We start from the raw sequence: 19,896 nt of genomic DNA on the forward strand, positions 1-19,896 counted from the left end.
AATAAAAAGAAAAAAAAAAAAAAAAAAAAAAAAAGAAAAAAAAGAATTTATGTACTAAACATAACCTAAAAGGCTATAAATACTAAAAATTCATAATTAGCATATATAAAAAAAAGTGAGGATAAAAAATGAAACAAAAAAAAATTAATGTAAATGTATTATATAATATAAATAGAATACTAAGAAAAAAAAAAATAAAAATAAATAATTAAATCTATATGATAAATATTACATAATAATTTCAAAGAAAAAAAAAAAATTCCCTAGAGATAAATGATTACAAAATAAAAAAAAAACTATATAATAAAAACAATGTGATTAAAAAAAAAAAAGTGTTGTATTTAGTAAAAATTAAATGTTATTATACAATAAAAATTTATAATTAATGAATGATGAAAATGATTTATATAAATAATGAAAGTATAAACTTGTAAAGCTAAAAATATTTATGAAATATTTTTTTTTATCATAATTACCAAGTTCTTCATATATATATATATATATATATGTACGTTAAAATATTTTCTTAAAAATAAAGAAAAAATTATGAATCACTATACGAAAACATATATTTAAAATAGTTTTAATTTTAATAGTATTTTATTTTTTTAAATGAAAAATATATAAGTATATTACCTTTATTTTCATTTGTGCAAAAATATACATTCTATACATTTATAATATGATAAAAGGTGTATTAATAATTAATAACTCTGGAAAACCAAGATTTTTGCGATTTTACGATGGAAGTGTAAAATAAAGAAAAATAAATTTTGTATACTTTTTTTTTATTCTTTTAATTATTTAAATTTTTTTTTTTTTTTTTTCACTCGTATATAGAATCATGAAAGGCAACAATTAATAATTAAGAAGATTCATGAAATTCTAACAAAAAGACCAGATAATGAATGTTGTTGTTTTATAGAAGATAATGAGTTATTTGATTCAGATATAAAGGTTGTATATAGGTTAAACAAAAAAAAAAAAAAAATAAAAATAGATAAAAATAAATTAGTAAATATTGTCTAAATTATATCTAAAAATATAAATATATATATATTGATTAAAATAAAATTAGGCATTTTGCTACTTTATACTTTGTTTTTATCGTTGATGCTATGGAAAGTGAATTAGGAATTTTGGATTTAATTCAAGTTAAAAAAAAAAAAAAAAAAAGAAAAAGAAAGGAATTTAATTTTGTTCACATATATACACATTAATAATTGATAACTATACACATACTAATTTTTTAAACAAAAATATATTGTTATGAATTTTATTTTAGGTGTATTTATCTACTTTTTTATTTATTTAAAAATTTATATTAATAATATATATATATATATATTTATGTTTAAAAATATAATTTTTTTTTTTTATTATATTATTTTTTTATAAATGAAAATATCTCACAAATTATATAAAAAGTAAAAATTATAAATATTTCTTAGGTTTTTGTGCAAGTNTTTAGATGCAAATTTTGAAAATGTTTGTGAACTCGACTTAATATACAATTATGAACAAGTAAAAATTTTGAGAAAATTAAGATATATTATTTTGAATAAATAAAAAATATTTTTATTTATTTCATTTTTATATTTTATTTATTTCCATTCTATTTCTCCTTTTCTATTAGACTAACTATATATTAGATGAAATAATAATGGGAGGTAAGAAGAATTAATTCAAAAGAATTTATTATTAATTTAAATTTATTATATTATACCATGTATATATGTATTTTTTTTTTTCAAAGGTATTGTATTAGAAACAAATATAGATACAATCATTAATTCAATTAATGGATCAAAAAAATTAATTGAGAATGAATCATCTTTTTTTGGAGATTAAATAAGCAATTATGTCGTTTAATTTTATTGAAAAAATAAAAATTTAAAATTATAAATATTTTAAGAAATAATTTTTTATACATTTAAATATATTTTGTCAAAAAAAAAAAAAAAAGAGGAAAAACAATAAAAATAATAATATATAAAGGATTATATAAAAAAAAAAAAAAAAAAATAGGTAAAAACGTGTATATATAAAAGAAGGAAATTACTTACAAACTAATAGTTTTAAATGAAAATTATACTTGCCATCAAATTGTAATTTACTTTAAAAATGTTTTAATTTAAAAGATAAAAAATAAAAAGTATACATTGTTACAAGCAAATTTATGTATTTACTATAGTTCATTACTATATATATAAATATATATATATATATATATTTCCTTTTTTTTTTTTATATGTGAATATTTCTGATATTTCTTATACTTATATATATAACAAATATCATAAAAGAAAACAAAATTTCATAAGATAATAAAATAGGAATACATTAGTAACTGCATTAAGCGTGTGCAGTTCACAAAATTTAATATGTACATATCTTACAAAAAAAAAAAAAAGAAGAAAAAAAAAAAAATATAATAAAATATTATATAATAAAATATAATAATATTATATAGGAAATAATATAAAATTTATAAATAAATATAAATTTACAAAATTGAAATATATATATATATAATAAACTTCATAATTTTTTTTATCATTTGATTTGCATATAAATTTGTATATGAGATTTAACTAATTTTCATCTTTTAATCAAAACTCAAATCCAAATCATCTGGATGATATTTTTTTTTCGTAATATTATATAATTGAAAAGAGTCTACTGGACCCATTTCAGTTATATATAAAGTTATTAAATGTTCAGGTATATAATCATACTTGGGAATTCGAACATACAAATTTTCAGTATCATTATAAATCATAGATGGGCCTGGTTGTAATTCATTTTGTCTTAAAGGATCATATAAAGGAACATATATTAATTTAAATAAAGGCAACACAATAGTTACAGGTTTGCAATTGAATTGTGCTGAACATGCAATGTTATAACCTCCAACTTTTGTGATTGCCCCTCCTGAAGATGAAACAGCTACTGATCCTAAAACAACTTTTGTGACTTTCGGTATAACTGCAAAAACTGCTGAATCTGAAATATATGTTGTATCAACTCCATCTTCACTTAGCAATTTAGCCATTCGGAATCCACTTCTATTTATATCTCCTCCAACAACTATTACGGAAATACCATCTTTTTTTTTATTAATTGTTTTTAAAAATCTTTCAACCCCAACTGAATATCCTAATGTTAAAATAACATCATTTTCCATGAATAAATCATAAGAAGTTCTTTGTTCAGCTTCCTCCCATGATATATCTATTTCTGCCATTAATTCAGTTATTCCTTCAATAATAGAATGTTTCAATGTATTAGTTGCTGGTATTTTATAAGTGTTGTCATTACATGTATTTTCGAAATAAAGAGAAAAAGATCTCTCAAAATTTTTAATCTCTCGTTCGTATATTAAGTTATTATTAGTAGATTTGTTATTTAATTTATTATTTATATCTTTACTTTTATTTAAATTATCAATATAATTATTATTATATAAATATAGTTGTTTAAAATGTTCTGTTCTTATTATAGTTAATACTCTTCGTATTATATTAGGTATAACAAAGTACATTTTATTATTTTTTATAATTTCTTTTCCTAAATATTTTATAATTTCAATTAAATCATGTACACTGTTCCATTGGGATATTTCAACCACTTTTTTTAAAACCTCTACAATTTTTCTTCCAACTAAATGACTTCCTTTAATATCTCCACTTCTAAATCCTTCGTTTAATATATTAATAATACCCTTTAACCAATAAGCAACCATTATTTCATTCTGTCTTTCTTTTTTTAATTTTTCGCTTTTTTTTTTTTTTTTTTCAAATTTTATTTCCTCTTTATTACACTCATTCTTATCACTTCCTATCTTTTCATTATTATTTGTTTCTTTATTATCCACTTTATTTGACATATGCTCTTTTTCAACAAAATTATTTGTTATAAATTTGCTATTATTCTCATTTTTGTTTTCTATATCTTTATTTTTAACCTCATTTTTTTTATTACTTTGTTCGAAACTTTTATTCATAATTTCATTATTTCTACTTTCATTTTTCATTATAGTTAATTTTTCTTCTATTTTTTCTTTATTATTAATTAATGTATAATTATCATCATAATTATTAACATAAATTTCATCAGAATTATCTAAATAGGCATGATCATCTAAATCTTTTTTTTCATTATTTTCTATAGTGGTAATGCTATTTTTACTTTTATCTAAACTTACGTCGTTCTTGTCATCTATTTCATCTTTATTATTACAATTTATTTTATCTATTAATTTATTATTTTTATTTGTTTTCTCATTTAAATCAAAATTAGAGTTTACTTTTTTTTTAATGTTCATAACCTCATTCAAAACTTCATAATAATTTTTTTTTAAATGTAAATCCATAATTTCTTTATTTATTCTTTGTTTCTTTTTATTTAAAAATTTTCTTTAGCATTTAATTTATTTTTCATTTTATTACTATTAAAAAAGAAAAAAAAAAAAAGTTAATTTAATACGCATAAATATAAAATTAATATATTTCTTCTTATTTAATTTTACACAACAAATTATTTGGGACAAAAAAAAAAAAAAATAAAATAAAAAAATATAAAATAATATATAAAAACATAAATAAATAATAAATATAAGAAAAAAAAAAAAATGTATTTATTAAAATATTTAAAAAAAAAAAAATAAGTATATTTTTTTTTGTAATAAATACTACTCAGATGTATTTCATTAATTAATGTACGGATTAAAAAATATTTATAATATTAAGCGTTATTCTTTTTTCTTTTCTTGTTTTATTTATGAGTTCACTGAATACACTAAGTTGAAAGCACAAGAATATATTATTAAAAAAAAAATTTAAATATATAAAAAATAAAAAATATTTTAATTTTTTTTTTTTTTTTTTTGTACTTAAAAAAAAAGTTTTTCTCTTTATTTATTAATTTATATTTATCTTTAAAAATATTTTATGACATTTCCGCTTAATTTTTTAATATTTTACATTTGTGTTAATGAAAAAAAAAAAATAAAAAACGAATTCATATCTACAATAAGTAATAAAAAAGCAATGCACTTTTTTTCATGGATGATAAAAAAAAAAAAAATGAAATCCCATTCTCCATAAAAAAAAAAAAAAAAAAATTAAGTGTATAAAAAAATAAAAAATACACAATATTTCTTAAAAAATTAAAAGTTCGACTTTTGTATAAAAAAAAAAAAAAATTCAAAGGAAATTTGTTTCAAATATTATTATATATTTTTGAAAGAATACAAGTAAATGCATATTATCTATCTATCTCTCTATCTACCTATCTATATATATATATATACACGTATATATAAATACATAAACATAAAAATATGTAAATAAATAAATATATATATATATATATAATTTTTTTATGTATTTTAATTTTGGACTATTTATACTACTTATATTTGTAACAGGTCACTATTTGATACATTATAGTTTTTTATTATAATAATTTACAAAGATCAAATAAAAATATATATATTTTTTAAAACTGCATAATGTTATCATAATTATATATATTCCTACCTTATTTTCCATTCTTTTATTTAAATTTGAAACCTAACAACTCTCTAATTTTTTGTGTTAATAATGTTAAATATTAGAATATATATATAAATAAACCTTTTTTTTTACTTTTATTAATCTTTTATATTTTTCTCTCTTTCATTTATTTTTTTTTTTTAGTTATTATATATTTATTAAAATACCAACTTCTATTGTTTTTTGTGTTACATTTTGCAACTTATAAAAAAAATAAAATTATTATTATGATTTCCTAAATTAATAAAAGAATTTATAATTATGAATAATAACTATAAAAAAAAAAATGGAACAAGGAAATTTTGATGAAAAATTTGGGAATTCAATTTTATTAGAAGCTTTAAAAGAAGCACTTAAACAAATGATAGAAGAATTTTATGTAGAAAAAGAAATAGGAATTAAAATTTATAAACAAGCTTGTGCAGTAAATTATATACATATATATATATATATATATACATTTTCACTGCATAAATTACAATTATTATTTTTATTTTTTTTTTTTTTTTTTTTTTTTTTTTTTCACAGAATATAAAAAAAGAAATACTAAATAATTCCAATCAATTATCAGACATAAATGTTAGTGGGCNAAAAAGAAATAGGAATTAAAATTTATAAACAAGCTTGTGCAGTAAATTATATACATATATATATATATATATATACATTTTCACTGCATAAATTACAATTATTATTTTTATTTTTTTTTTTTTTTTTTTTTTTTTTTCACAGAATATAAAAAAAGAAATACTAAATAATTCCAATCAATTATCAGACATAAATGTTAGTGGGCATTTAAAAAGTTATTATTGTAGAAATGATATTTGGACTTTTTTTTTTAAAAATTCTCTTTTTAAAATTAATAAGAATAAAAAAACAAAAAACTCTTCAAAAGATTATAAAAATTATCAACCATTAAATTTAAGAGTTTATAAAAACTTTAATGATAAAAAGGAAGAATTTTTAAAATATAGTATAGATGATAATAATGTTAAAATTTTAAAAAATTTTAGTAAGCTTTATTCAAATATTGTCCATAAGGAAAATAATGAAAATGATATTGATGATATTTTTTTCTATTATGATGGGTTGATAAAAATATTATGTGTTGAAGAAGCATTTATGTAATTTAGAAGAAATTTTTTTTTTATTATAATTATGATAAAGTATGAAAAATTCCTTTTTTAATGTTTTAAAATTTTTTTAATCTCAAAGAAAAATAAGAAAAATTCAAAATCAACAATTTATAAAAATGAATTAAAAACTTTTTTTTCATAAAAAGGAAATATGTGTTGGTTTAATTCACGTAATATTTTTTTTATTACTATTATAAAAAAAAAAAAAAAAAATAATAAATATACAAAATGTATGAGAATAATTAAAAAAATTTTTGAGTATAATAAATATATAAAAAGATAAAGTAATAAAAATATATATATGAGAATAAGAAAAAAAAAAAAGGAAAATTATGTGAAAAATATGAAAATTCATTTACTTATATTTAAGTATTATGAAAATAAAATAAAAAAACTGAATAATTTCATATTTAAAATTAAAATTAATTTTATATAACAATATAATAAAAAAATTTATATAATGGAAATGTTATATGATTTTGTGTTTAAAAAAAAAAAAAAAAAAAATATTATATGTATATCAATATTTATGTTATTACATCTTTAATAATGTAAAATAATATATTATATAAAAACATAGAAAACAATATATATTTTTATTAACTACAATTAACTTTTATTTCATTGATTTTTTTTTTTTAAATTATATTTTACAAATATTATTTAAGATATTGAAAAAATTAATTAAAAAACAATAATGTGTTTTTTTAAATTTCAAATATAAAATCTATCTTATAAGAAATATATTACAAAAATCTTAAGATAAAAAAGAATATCCTTTTACATTTTAAATTATTTTAATTAAAACTCTAAAATATAAAAAAATTACATTTTTTTAATTATTAAACATAGCTCTTCTTAATTTAAAAAAAAAAAAATAATAATAAAATAATATAAAATAAAATAAAATAAGAAATAAATAATATTATGATTTAACATAAAAATGAACTTATAAGAATATTATAAAATATTAGGATGATTTCTTAATATGTAGATCAATTGGCATTCCCTATAATTTAATATTTGAGAATTATCTTAACTTTATATAATATATTTTTTAACATTTTAATAATAGAATTAATATTTCTTTATTATTTTTTTTTTTTTTTTTCATTTTTTTTTCATTATGAAGTATTAATATTACGAACTATCAAATTTTACTTAGTTTTAAAGACAATATAAAAACTAAAATTATCTAAAATGGGTGATAATTTAGAAAGGCTATTTTCAAAGAAAGAAAAATTTTTTAAAGAAATAGTGGAATCGAATTGTATTTATATCAAAGAGTTAAATCAGTGGGTTGGTACTAACTATGTAACGAAGCTAAAATTAAAGAAAGACACTTTCAAAATAACCCCAAAATTACTAATAAATAGAACCCGTTCAAGTAGAAAAATTAAAAAAAATGAAAATAAATATTAAAAATCAAGAAGAATAAGATAATTAAGAATAAGATTTAAAATATATTTTTCTTTTTATTTTTTTGTATATATATATATATATATATATGTGTTTTTCTCACTTAGGGGCAAGTAGATGTAGAGTTTGCGGATTAATAATTGAAAAAAATAGTTTAAGAATAGGATACCCAACAAAGGATCCAAGAGGAAATTTTGGATATATAAGTTGTTGGGTTCATATAAATTGCAGTAAAAAGATTTTATATATTATTTTGTATAATGAAGAAAATAATAAATTTTTACAAGCATATTTAAGTAATTTAGAAAATAATATAGTTGTTAGTAATTTTAATGAATATGAATTATATATATATAATAATTTAAAATGGGAAATTTTTTTTGGTGGATTTGAAGAACTGAATGATGAAGAATCACAGATGTTAAAAAATATTGTTAAACCATATGAATTAAAAAATGCTAATGTAAAAAATAGCATTGAAGCTTTAATAAATGAAGAAAAAGAAAATTTAAATTCAAGTAAATATATGAAATTAGAAAACAGAGTTATCGAAAATAAACTAAAAATTCCAAAAGAATTAAAGTTTGATTTACTAGAATATCAAAAAGAAGGTATTTCTTGGATGATCAACCAAGAAAATTCAAATATTAAAGGAGGAATTCTTGCCGATGAAATGGGTATGGGAAAAACAATCCAAGCAATTACATTAATTTTATGCCAAAAAATAAATCAATTAGAAAATAAAGAGAATATAACATTAGAAAATGACATAATAGAAATATATGATGAATCAGATAAGGAATTTAAAATGAAGGAAGAAGAAAGTGATGTTATAAAAATAGGAAATATAATAAAGAAGGAAATTAAAGTAGAAAATGAGATAGAAAATGGTGCATTAGAAATGGTTAATGAAATGAAAATGAAATATGAAATAAAAAATGATATAGATAATGATCCCAACATTAGAATAAAAAATGATATAGATAATGATCCCAATATTAGAATAAAGAATGATATAGATAATGATCCCAATATTAGAATAAAAAATGATATAGATAATGATCCCAATATTAGAATAAAGAATGATATAGATAATGATACCAATATTAGAATAAAAAATGAAAATGAATCTATGAATAAATTACAAGGGAATACTTTAATAATAGCACCTATTGCAGCTGTAATGCAATGGAAGTCAGAAATTGAAAAATTTATAGAAGGTAATATTTTGAAAGTTTATGTATTTCATGGTAATTCTAAAAAAATATCTTATGATGAATTGTTAAAATATGATATTGTTATTACATCTTATGCAATGGTAGAAGTACACTTTAGGAAAATTATTAATAAATATAAAATATCTTGTGAATATTGTGGTAGATTATTTTTACCAAGAACTTTAATTTTACACAAAAAATATTTTTGTGGTCCAAGTGCCATCAGAACTGAAAAATTAAAAAAAAGAAAAAAAAAAAATAAAGATACTGCACTTGTTGCAATGAAAAAATTCGATGATACATTTGTTCCTACTCCAAGAAATGTCCTATTAGAAATTATGAAAGAATCTAAAAATGAAAATAATAATATTAAAAATACTCAAAAGTTAAAAAATGATTCAAACAATAAAGAGATAACAATAGAAGAAAAGGAAGTTATTGTATTAAGCTCAGAAAGTTTAAACAGTGAATATTCATCTTCAAATAATTCAATTTATTCTCCCTTATCTAGAAAGACATCTAGTAGAATAATTGATTTGTGTAATTTAGGTTTTGATAAAGAAATGATTGATAAAAATGTGCAAAATATATATAAAAATAAAGATAAAAAAAAAAATAAAATAAAATGGAATATAGTTATAAAAAATATATTAGAGAATGATTCATATAATATAGACATGAATGAAAAATGCAAGAATATTTTATTGCAAATATATTTAAGCAATAACACAATTGAAAATAGGGATCTTAAAAAATTAAATATGGGAGAACTTAAGGTTCTTTTAATAACCATGGGAAAACATATTTTTGGTACAAAAGTAGAATTAATAAATAGAATATTAGTTTCAGCAAAATATATAAGACAAGAATTGAATCAATTGAAAAATGAAGAAAATGAAAAAATAAAAAAGAGAGAAGGTGATAATGAGGAAAACAAGGATTATAACATAAACAAAAAGGAGTTAGAGGAAAGTGTAAACGATGTTATAGTTACAGATTTGAAATACAAAGAGGAAAGTGAAGAAGAAGAAAATTGTATCGATGATAGAATTAAAGAAAAAATTAATAAAAATAAAATATTGAAAGGAAAAAAAAGTTATGGAAAAAGTAAAACTTTGGATTCTACATATACACTGCAAAATGACAAAAAATCTAACAAAAAATTAAAAAAAAGAAATTTATCTAATTCAACTGAGATATTAAAAAAAAAAAAGAAAAAAAAAAATAAAAATGATGATAGTGATGAGTCATTTAAGATAGAGAGTTTAAAAAAAGAAAAGTATGAAGAAAGTTTTAGTGATAGTTCAAATATTAAAGAAAATGATAAAAGCACTAGTGATTCTTTTGATTCCTATGATTCTATTATTGTTAAAAAATCAAAATTAAGAAAATCAAAATTAAAGAATTATGAAACAGTTCTTTTTGATGAAAGTGCATTACATCAAATACAATGGAAGAGAATAATATTAGATGAAGCTCACAGGATAAAAAACAGGACTACTTCAACAACACAATCAATTTTAAATTTAAATTGTTCAGGATATAGATGGTGTTTGACAGGAACCCCGTTGCAAAATAGAATTGGAGAATTATATAGTTTAATAAGATTCCTAGAATTTTATCCATATGCTTATTATTTTTGTTCAAAAAAAGACTGTAAATGTTTACTTTTAAATTATGAAATGAAGGATAACAAATATTGCTATCTTTGCAAACATTCCAAAATAAATCATTTTAACTATTTTAATAAAAGAATTTTAAAACCAATACAATCATTTGGATATAACGGAGAAGGTGTTACTAGTATGTTTTATTTAAAAAGTGAAGTTTTAGATAAAATATTACTAAGGAGAACTAAAGGAGAAAGAAAAAATGACATAAAATTAAAACCGTTAATTATTACTATAAGGAAAGACAAATTAACCAATGAAGAGAAGGATTTTTATGAATCTTTATATAAACAAACTTCTACACAATTTGATAAATATGTTAAATCAAACACTGTTCTGCATAATTATGCTCATATTTTTGATCTACTGAGTAGATTAAGGCAAGCAGCTGATCATCCATATTTAATTCTTTTTGGAAACTCTTTTTTAAGTGATCCATCAGGAAAATTTATAAAAAAAAATTCCACAATCATCCCAGCTATATCAAATGATTATGTGTGTGGAATATGCCTAGAAAATGTATCAAAAAAAAATAATATTAATACAAAATGTAATCATAATTTTCATAAGGCATGTTTAAAGCAATATATAGAGAGTTTTGAATTAGAAAATAATTCAAATAGTGATCTAAATGGAAGCAAAGATTCAAATTTTGTAAAATCAAAAACATCTGAATGTATAAGTACTAATACAATTGCAATGTGTAACAAAGATGTTGTATATAATAATGAAATGGAAAAATTAAACAAAAAATCAAAATCCATTTCTGTAGTAAAGTTTAAAAATAAAGATAAATCGGAATTTGTCAATTTATTAAATAATGAAGAAAATTCAAAAGATTATCCTTTAGGTTGTCCAGTTTGTTACGTTCCATTAACTGTTGATTTTAATCTTTTTTATGAGTTAGAGGATAATGATGAAGAAGAAATTATCGTATGTAAAGAAGAAACTACATATATTAATAAAAGCTTTATAAATAGAATTAATACTCAAGAGTTTCAGACAAGCACTAAAATTGAAGCTATATTTGAGGAAGTTGATAAAGTCATTAAAAATACTGACGATAAATGTTTAATATTTTCCCAATATTGCTCTATGTTAGATTTAATTGAATATCACTTAAAAAAAAACAATATTATATGTTCGAAATTACTAGGATATATGTCTATGGTATCAAGAAATAATATATTGTATAATTTCAATCAAGACAAACAACTAAGAGTTCTTCTTATAAGTTTGAAAGCAGGTGGAGAAGGTTTAAATTTGCAAGTAGCAAATAGAATTTTTATCGTTGACCCTTGGTGGAACCCAGCAGCTGAACTACAAGCTATTCAAAGAGCTCATCGTATAGGTCAAACGAAAACAGTTTATGCAATTCGTTTCATTATAGAAAATACTGTTGAAGAAAAAATTATTCAATTACAAAAAAAAAAGCAGTTAGTATTTGATTGTACTATAGGAGACTCTAACAATGCTATGCAGAAGTTAACAAAAGAAGATTTAGCTTTCCTATTTCATGCATAAAGAAGAAAAATTAATGTCTATAAATTTTTTTTTTATATAATAAAATAAGTTTTATTTGATTAAATGCCTTTTTTTTTTTTTGAAATTAAAAAGAAAAAAAAAAAAAAAAAACAATGAATTAAATTAAAAGCATTTTTGAATAAATTTTTTTGTTTTATTGTAAATAATGAGGTATACAATAATTACAATGACATAAAAAATTTATATATATGTGTACATGAACTTTTTATTTTTTTTTTAAATTATTTATTATCACTTCAAAAAAAAATTATAAAACATTTAATTTTAAAAGAAAATTTTATGTTGAAAATTTTTTTTTTTTTTCAACCACAAAAATTTTATAATTAAAATAAGAAACAATAAAAAAAAAAAAAGAGATACTTGTAAAAAAGCATTAAAGCATATAGTTTTAAAAATATATAAATTGAAAAAATGTAAATTTAAAAAGTATAACTTTAATGTTAATATTTAGGACAAATAAAAAATAAAAATTATTGCCATATAGCTATATTTCCATCTTTATGAACTGTTAATAATTTGTCATTTAAATTCCAATTTGTACCATTTATTTCATCCAGGTCACTATTTAAAATATTGAAATATGAATAATTTAAGACATCATAAGAAATCATATTATAAGCATATGAGCATAAAAGTTTTTTGCCATCTCTTGAAAAAATTGGATAAGCTTTTGGAACTTGTTTTTTTATATAATATGGAGTTTCAAAAATGTGCAAAAAATCTCTTTTATTTGTATCTAATAACTTCATGTTACCATTAATTTCTTGTACTGCTATTAAATTATCATTTGGAGAATAATTTAAACCATATATTTCTTCATTAAACATACTTTTATTATATAATACAGAGTTAATTACATTTTTATTATTTACTCTCAAATCGTAACATATAATTGATCCATTATGAGTACCAATTAATATATTTGTTCCATAATTAGAAGGAGATGATGATGTGATAGGCTCATTTACATTAATAGTATTGACACATAAATTTTTCTCAATATTCCATATCTTTATTGTTTTGTCTAAACTTGTCGAATAAAATAGAGAATTTTTTGTTTCTTCAGAAGATATTGATTTGTCAAAATTATTAAAATTACATAAAAAATTAATTGATGTTATTTTTTCTTTATGATCATAATACATATATTCCACTTTATTTTTTTCATTATTTATTAAACATATAGTATTATTTTCCATAGATACTAAAGTATAAATTTGTGAAGGATGTATACTTACATTATAAGCTGGTATTTTGCTATTTAATATATAAAAAATTTTTGTACATTTTAACTGGTTATCCTCTATATTTATAAATGCTATTTTTCCATCCATCCCACATGTAACAATGAGGTTATCATAACCAACTTTATCATTATTTTTCCAAAAATTTTGATTGTTTACATAAAAATTCATATCTTTATTTTTAATAAAACTGTTTGTGTTGTTAGACAATCTTAAATTTTTAATTTTATTATATATATCAATGCTTCCTTTTCTTAATTTATTTTTTTCTTTTATATTTACATATTCCATCAATGTATTATAATTGGAAGAGTTTCTAGAAGAAATATTAAAACATAATATACCACCAGGATGAACATTTAGAAAGTTTCTTACTTTTTGAAAGGTATCATTATTTTTGTTAACCTTATCTTTACAAATGTCTTCTTTGTTGGACGAAATATTATATTTTTTATTTTTAAAGTAGCTACTGTCAGAAATATAATGTTTTACACTTAACTTATCTTTTATGGCTTTAGAGTTATTATAATAATTGTTTATTATTTTAAAAGATTGATTAATCTTCTTACTTTTCCTATTGTTTAAATTTTTAATCACATTTTGCACTACAATATCATCTTTTGTTTTATTTTTGCAACTATTATTTTTATATATTTGAAAATTATCATAATTTAACCATAATTCTCGTAAACTCCTTTTTATATTATGGAATTCATTCATTTTATTCAAATATAAGCAAACACGCAATTTTTTTTTTTTTAAAAAAATATATTTAGCTCTCCATATGCTCCTTTTCATATGTAAACACACTTTTTCTAGTTTTTTTAATTGTTTTCTATGTTTTCTTTTGCATTTTAATAAATATTTTAGTAAATTTTCATTTTCTACTTTTTTTTTAAACATTTCATTTCTTAGTTCAAAGTATTCTTTATCAATAACTTTTTTATGATTTTTCATTTCATGAATTTGTCTTAGTAATTTTAAATAAGTAAATCTTAAGCCTTCATGCTCTCTTAATAATTTTTCATTATTTTTCTGAATTAATTCCATTTTATTTTTCAAAATTTTATAATTTTTTGAGTAAAATTTTATTTCAAGATTATTTTTGTTAATAATTTCATTCAATTTAAAAACTTCTTTTTTTTTTTTAAAAAGTTCTTTTTCATTTTCAGAAATAGTGTTATTTAACATTTCATTTTCTTTATTTAATATATTTAATAGTTTTTCTTTTTCATTTAAACTATTTTTAAGGAAAAGAATAAGTTCTTCATTTTTTCCTTTTTCTATAATGACTTCTAGAAACTCTTTTTTTAATATAGGACTTAGATAATTATCTGACTTCTCACATTTTATTAAATTATTTTCTGAATTATTTTCATTTGATACACTTTTTTCATGTGAAAAACTAAAATTTTTATTATTTACCAAGAAAATATTTTCTGAAGATAATGAAGCAATAATTGCCAATAGTTTATTTTTTTCTTCAACTAAAGAATTATATGATAATAATATGTCTTTATATTTTTCACTTTGAGAAATATTTCTTTGTTTTAAACGAGATATAATTGTACTTTTCCATTCTTTCATTTTATTTTAGGAAAGTTTAATAAATTTCAAAAATTATGAAGCACAACAAAAAAAAAAAAAAAAAAGCAATAACTTTCAAATGTTAAAATTTATATTTCATTGATATTATGTGTGTTTTAATATAACTTTCCTTTGTACGAATTAATGGAAAAAAAAAAAAAAAAAAAAAAAAAAAAATATAAATGTATATATAAAATTCATTTAACATTTATTTTTTCTTGTTTTATATTTTTTTTTTTAATGTATCTAAACAGTTATTAGAAAAATTATGTTATTTAAAATTATTTTACCTATATTGTAAATATTTTATATTTTTATAATTATTTTGTTTAATCCTTTTTAATATCAACAACACAAGAAAAAAGATACTAAACTCTTTATGAATATCACATGTAGTTGAATATAATAATACAAAATTAATATCTAAAGTATTCAATGAAATAATTCAAATCATGAAGGTAGAAATTTTTAATGCTGAATTTTTTTTTTTTTTTTTTTTTTTGTTATTCTTTTTAGCTATAAGTAGAATAAAATAACCATAGGTATAAATATAGAAAGAGAAAAGTAAATAAATAAGATTTCTAATTTTATTTTATGATAGATTCTTTGTAATTTGTATTAAAAATACAAAAATTATTATATTATAAAAGGTTGATATAAATAATAGTAAAAGATAAAGGATAAGAAAATGAAAATGAAAAAAATAAAAATGCAAAATAAAAAATCCCTTAATTATAATAAAATATTTTATAAAATTGTATTTGTTTTTCGTTATTTAAAGAAATTTGTATATTTAGAACTCATGTAGGGAAAAATTTGGATGAACGTTTTTTAAATTCTCAATTATATTCTGTAAATAATTAAAAGAAAAAAAAAGATAAAATTTTCAAATTTTTAGTTAGATAAATGTAATTAAATAAAAATTTTATTTATTAGACATGTAATATTTTTCATTTTTTTTAAAAATTTTCACCTGTACTATATCATTTTTTTTAGTTGGTTTTTCATTATTTTGAGGATTATTTTTTCTTATGTAAAGCCTAAATATAAATATACAAATGAGTACTCATATATGTTTATATATATATATATATATATATATATATATATATTGCTTTATAATTGTAGTTTATTGAATTAAAAACATGTTTATCTAGTTGTAAATTAATTTAAAGAAGAAAAATTATTATTTAAAAAATTCTGATTACTTGTAGTTCTCAAGCCAAGTATCCTTTGCTTCTTCACAACTGTATAAAAAGATATATAAAATAAGAAACGTAGAAAATTCGTTAGTTATGTTTTTTAAATTAAATTTCTTATATATATACAATGCGTATAAAATAATATAATCTGTATACTCCAAAAAATTTTGATTTACAAAATGTAACAAAAATATTTACATATATATATATATATATATATTTTCAGTTTTACTCATTTGCATCACTAAGTTTTTTGTCTTTAATTAAAAAATTATTTTTATGTTGTTCTTTCGTTAAACGTATCCAGCAAGGTTCCTAATAAAAAATGAAATGTTAATCATGTTAAAAAAAAAAAAATTTATATAAAAATAATAAAAAAAAAAGAAAAATTATTCATTAGTTAACTTTTGCTTTTTTGTAAACTTTTAATTTCAATCCTAATTCTGATAAAGCATAAGAACATTTCTGAATAAAATTTTTATAAAAAACAATGGATATATAATATATAAAAAAATATATGTATATAGGAATATATAAAGAAATATTCTATAATAATATATCTCAAAAACCTCTGGAATTATTTCTCTTAGCAAATTTAAATTTAATTCGTACTCTTCACCATGTTTACTTATAGCTGATAGATATATATTACTAATAAGATAAATTAAATTATGAATATATTATAATGTTTCAAAAAGAATAATAAAAAATCTGTATCATAAAATGTTTTTAGAAATGAATAAAACAAAATATTCAAAAATATTTTAAACAAAAATACTCAAAAAAAAAAAAAAAAAAAAAAAAAGGGAATTATCAAAGAAATAAGTATAAAAGTACAAGTAATGAAAAATAAAATTAAATATAGAAATATATATATGTATAATTTTCTTTAATATTGAAATGAAATACATTCTACAAATAATTTTAGTTCTCGTGAATATTTTAGATATAATAATACAATATAAATAAGTTTTTATTTATTTTTTTTTTTCCAAATATAACTTTTCATTGAATTTAACTTCTTCTTTTTCAATCAATGGAATAGAAACAATTAATGTAAGCTGATAAGAATTTTGTCCCCATCGAATAATTGGCATTTGTTTTCTAAAAAATATAGAATATAATAAATAAGAAATAAAATAAAAATATATTTATTTAATAATGTATCTCTTATTTTTTTATATTTTGAAACGATTTTAAAATTGAATTATCAAAAATTATTATATTTTATGCTCCCTTTACTTATTTATATATTTATCATTTTTTTTTTTTTTTTTTAATATTAATAATTTATATATAATAAAGACAAAAATATAAATATTTACTGTAAACTTTGAGAACCAAACAAAGTAGACAGTAATAAAAAAAAAAACAACACTTTAATCATTTTGTTAAATATTCAAAATATAGCTTTGATAATGTATTTTATTTTAATGATAGGAAAAAATAATATAATTTTTTGAATATACAAAATTTAACACTTTTATCTTTAGTACATCAATATTAAAAAAGGAAATTTAATTTATTTTTGAAATCAGATTTGAAATGTAAAAAAAAAAAAAAAAAAAAAAGATAAAAAAAAAATGGAAGTTTGCATAAAATCAAAAGTTTGAATTAGTAAAAGACATCTATTTATATAACATTTTTTTATATTTTAGAACAAATTTATAAACTTCTCTCAATTATTTTATTTGTAAATATTTTTTAATAAGAAAATGAAAACTTTAAAGGTGTGCATATATATGTGCGTGTACATGTATACATATAAAAGTGTAAATTATATTTTCAAAAAATAAAAATAGAAAAAAATTTATTAATTAAATAATTTGAAGTTATATTTTGTAATAATATATTTTTAAAATAAATTTTATTTAATAAGGTCTCTAATTTTTTCTTATAATTTATATTTTTATATTGTAAAATAGGAATTTAAGAGAATCCTTCTGAGTTGTATTAACATAAAATATTTTTTTTTTTAATGTAAATTACAAAAATTATAAAAAATTTAAAAGAAAAAAAGGAATAGAAAATACTAACTTTTCTTTTTAATATGTTTAAGGTATATTTTTTTATTTTTTCTATTTCAGCATATTCATGTATATATGAAACAAGAGTTATTAAAATGAAGAAAACTCTAAAAAATTTATATTTTTTTTTTTTTAACATAGACCAAGCAAGCAATAATTCATTACTATTCTCAATGAAAATTTTCTTATATAAATAAAAAAACATAACAAAAATGAAATAACAAAAAATATATATGAATATATAAGAGAAAGAAAAGTATACCTTACCAGGCAAATAGCATTTATGGTTATATATAAATAAAAAATTTCTTTGAAGTCTACTATCATTTTTTATTATGATATTTTAAAATATATATAAATTTGTATATTATTAAAACTGTTGAAATATTTCAATGTTTTCAAAAAAGGAAAACATTCTATGTAAGCTGCATTATTGTTAAAGATTAATATATATATATATATACTTTTACTTTTAGAGAACATAACAAAAAAAAAAAACAAAATATTTTTAATAAATGTAAAAAGAAAATTTTCTTTTTAAATAATAAAAATAAAACATGAAATAAATTTATATAGAGTTGTTGTATTGTTTAAATAATGCTAAAAGGAAATTACCAAATTTTTTATAAATAGTAGAACAAAAATTAGAATAATAAAAAATTTGTATAACTTTACGTTGTATAGATTTCTACATAAGTAATTAAGACTACTTAATTATGTCTATGTTTTAAATTTATATTATATTATTTCATAATATCTTTCAATATAAAAAAAAAAAAAAAATGTCTTTTTTACTATTAAAATTAAAATTTGGTTTTCTAATGAACTTTATGAATTAAAAAACATGTGCAAAAATTTATTGCACATAACACATTAATTTAATATTATAAATGTATGAATACATTTATTTGATTTTATTTATTTTTTTCTTTCCTTTTTTGTATTAATTTTTTTTTATTTAAAAAATTTTTACCAAAAATATATTATTAACTTATCAATTTTGTGGTTTATTATTTATATTTTAGTAACATTTTTTATATTTACAAATAAACTTCTATTAATATATAAATATATCTTCTTCATTTCAATTTTAAAAATGTCCAAAAATTTTATTAAAAGGATCCACTAATTTTAAAATTTTATATTCAAAGCCTGTAAGCAAATTGCATACACATATATATATATTTTTTTTTCATTGTCATATTTATTAAAGTATATACAGAATTGAGCAAAAAAAAAAAAAAAAAAAAAAAAAAAAAAACCATAAAATTAGTTTTTTTTTTTTTAAGAT

The 19,896-nt window shown here is 18.0% G+C and overlaps 6 protein-coding genes across 6 annotated transcripts; 3 read left to right on the forward strand and 3 right to left on the reverse strand.

Moving 5' to 3' along the window:
- Positions 1-682: 682 nt before the first annotated feature.
- On the forward strand, positions 683-1,851 carry PGAL8A_00471400 (AP-3 complex subunit sigma, putative; the record flags this gene model as incomplete). The annotated part of the gene is given in 7 exon segments (XM_028673489.1): positions 683-751; positions 841-968; positions 1,079-1,154; positions 1,452-1,465; positions 1,467-1,524; positions 1,637-1,670; positions 1,757-1,851. Coding segments are annotated over 7 exon segments (474 nt in total).
- Positions 1,852-2,608: 757 nt separating this feature from the next.
- Positions 2,609-4,375, reverse strand: PGAL8A_00471500 (eukaryotic translation initiation factor 2b, subunit 2, putative; the record flags this gene model as incomplete). Its single annotated transcript, XM_028673490.1, has 1 exon — positions 2,609-4,375. One exon carries the CDS (start codon positions 4,373-4,375, stop codon positions 2,609-2,611), a length of 1,767 nt encoding a protein of 588 aa, XP_028529937.1.
- A 1,469-nt stretch (positions 4,376-5,844) lies between these two features.
- PGAL8A_00471600 (conserved Plasmodium protein, unknown function) lies at positions 5,845-6,686 on the forward strand (the record flags this gene model as incomplete). The annotated part of the gene is made up of 3 exons (XM_028673491.1): positions 5,845-5,982; positions 6,087-6,137; positions 6,291-6,686. The coding sequence occupies 3 exons, from the start codon at positions 5,845-5,847 to the stop codon at positions 6,684-6,686; spliced, it is 585 nt and encodes a 194-aa protein (XP_028529938.1).
- Positions 6,687-7,894: 1,208 nt separating this feature from the next.
- Positions 7,895-12,524, forward strand: PGAL8A_00471700 (DNA repair protein rhp16, putative; the record flags this gene model as incomplete). Its single annotated transcript, XM_028673492.1, has 2 exons — positions 7,895-8,081; positions 8,221-12,524. The coding sequence occupies 2 exons, from the start codon at positions 7,895-7,897 to the stop codon at positions 12,522-12,524; spliced, it is 4,491 nt and encodes a 1,496-aa protein (XP_028529939.1).
- Positions 12,525-13,015: 491 nt separating this feature from the next.
- PGAL8A_00471800 (conserved Plasmodium protein, unknown function) lies at positions 13,016-15,376 on the reverse strand (the record flags this gene model as incomplete). Its single annotated transcript, XM_028673493.1, has 1 exon — positions 13,016-15,376. The coding sequence occupies one exon, from the start codon at positions 15,374-15,376 to the stop codon at positions 13,016-13,018; it is 2,361 nt and encodes a 786-aa protein (XP_028529940.1).
- A 793-nt stretch (positions 15,377-16,169) lies between these two features.
- PGAL8A_00471900 (conserved Plasmodium protein, unknown function) lies at positions 16,170-17,965 on the reverse strand (the record flags this gene model as incomplete). The annotated part of the gene is made up of 8 exons (XM_028673494.1): positions 16,170-16,226; positions 16,350-16,416; positions 16,585-16,623; positions 16,811-16,893; positions 16,984-17,043; positions 17,148-17,229; positions 17,581-17,682; positions 17,904-17,965. The coding sequence occupies 8 exons, from the start codon at positions 17,963-17,965 to the stop codon at positions 16,170-16,172; spliced, it is 552 nt and encodes a 183-aa protein (XP_028529941.1).
- Positions 17,966-19,896: the final 1,931 nt, after the last annotated feature.

The sequence above is a fragment of the Plasmodium gallinaceum genome (genome assembly GCF_900005855.1).
Source record: "Plasmodium gallinaceum strain 8A genome assembly, contig: PGAL8A_v1_130, whole genome shotgun sequence".
Lineage (NCBI taxonomy): Eukaryota > Apicomplexa > Aconoidasida > Haemosporida > Plasmodiidae > Plasmodium > Plasmodium gallinaceum.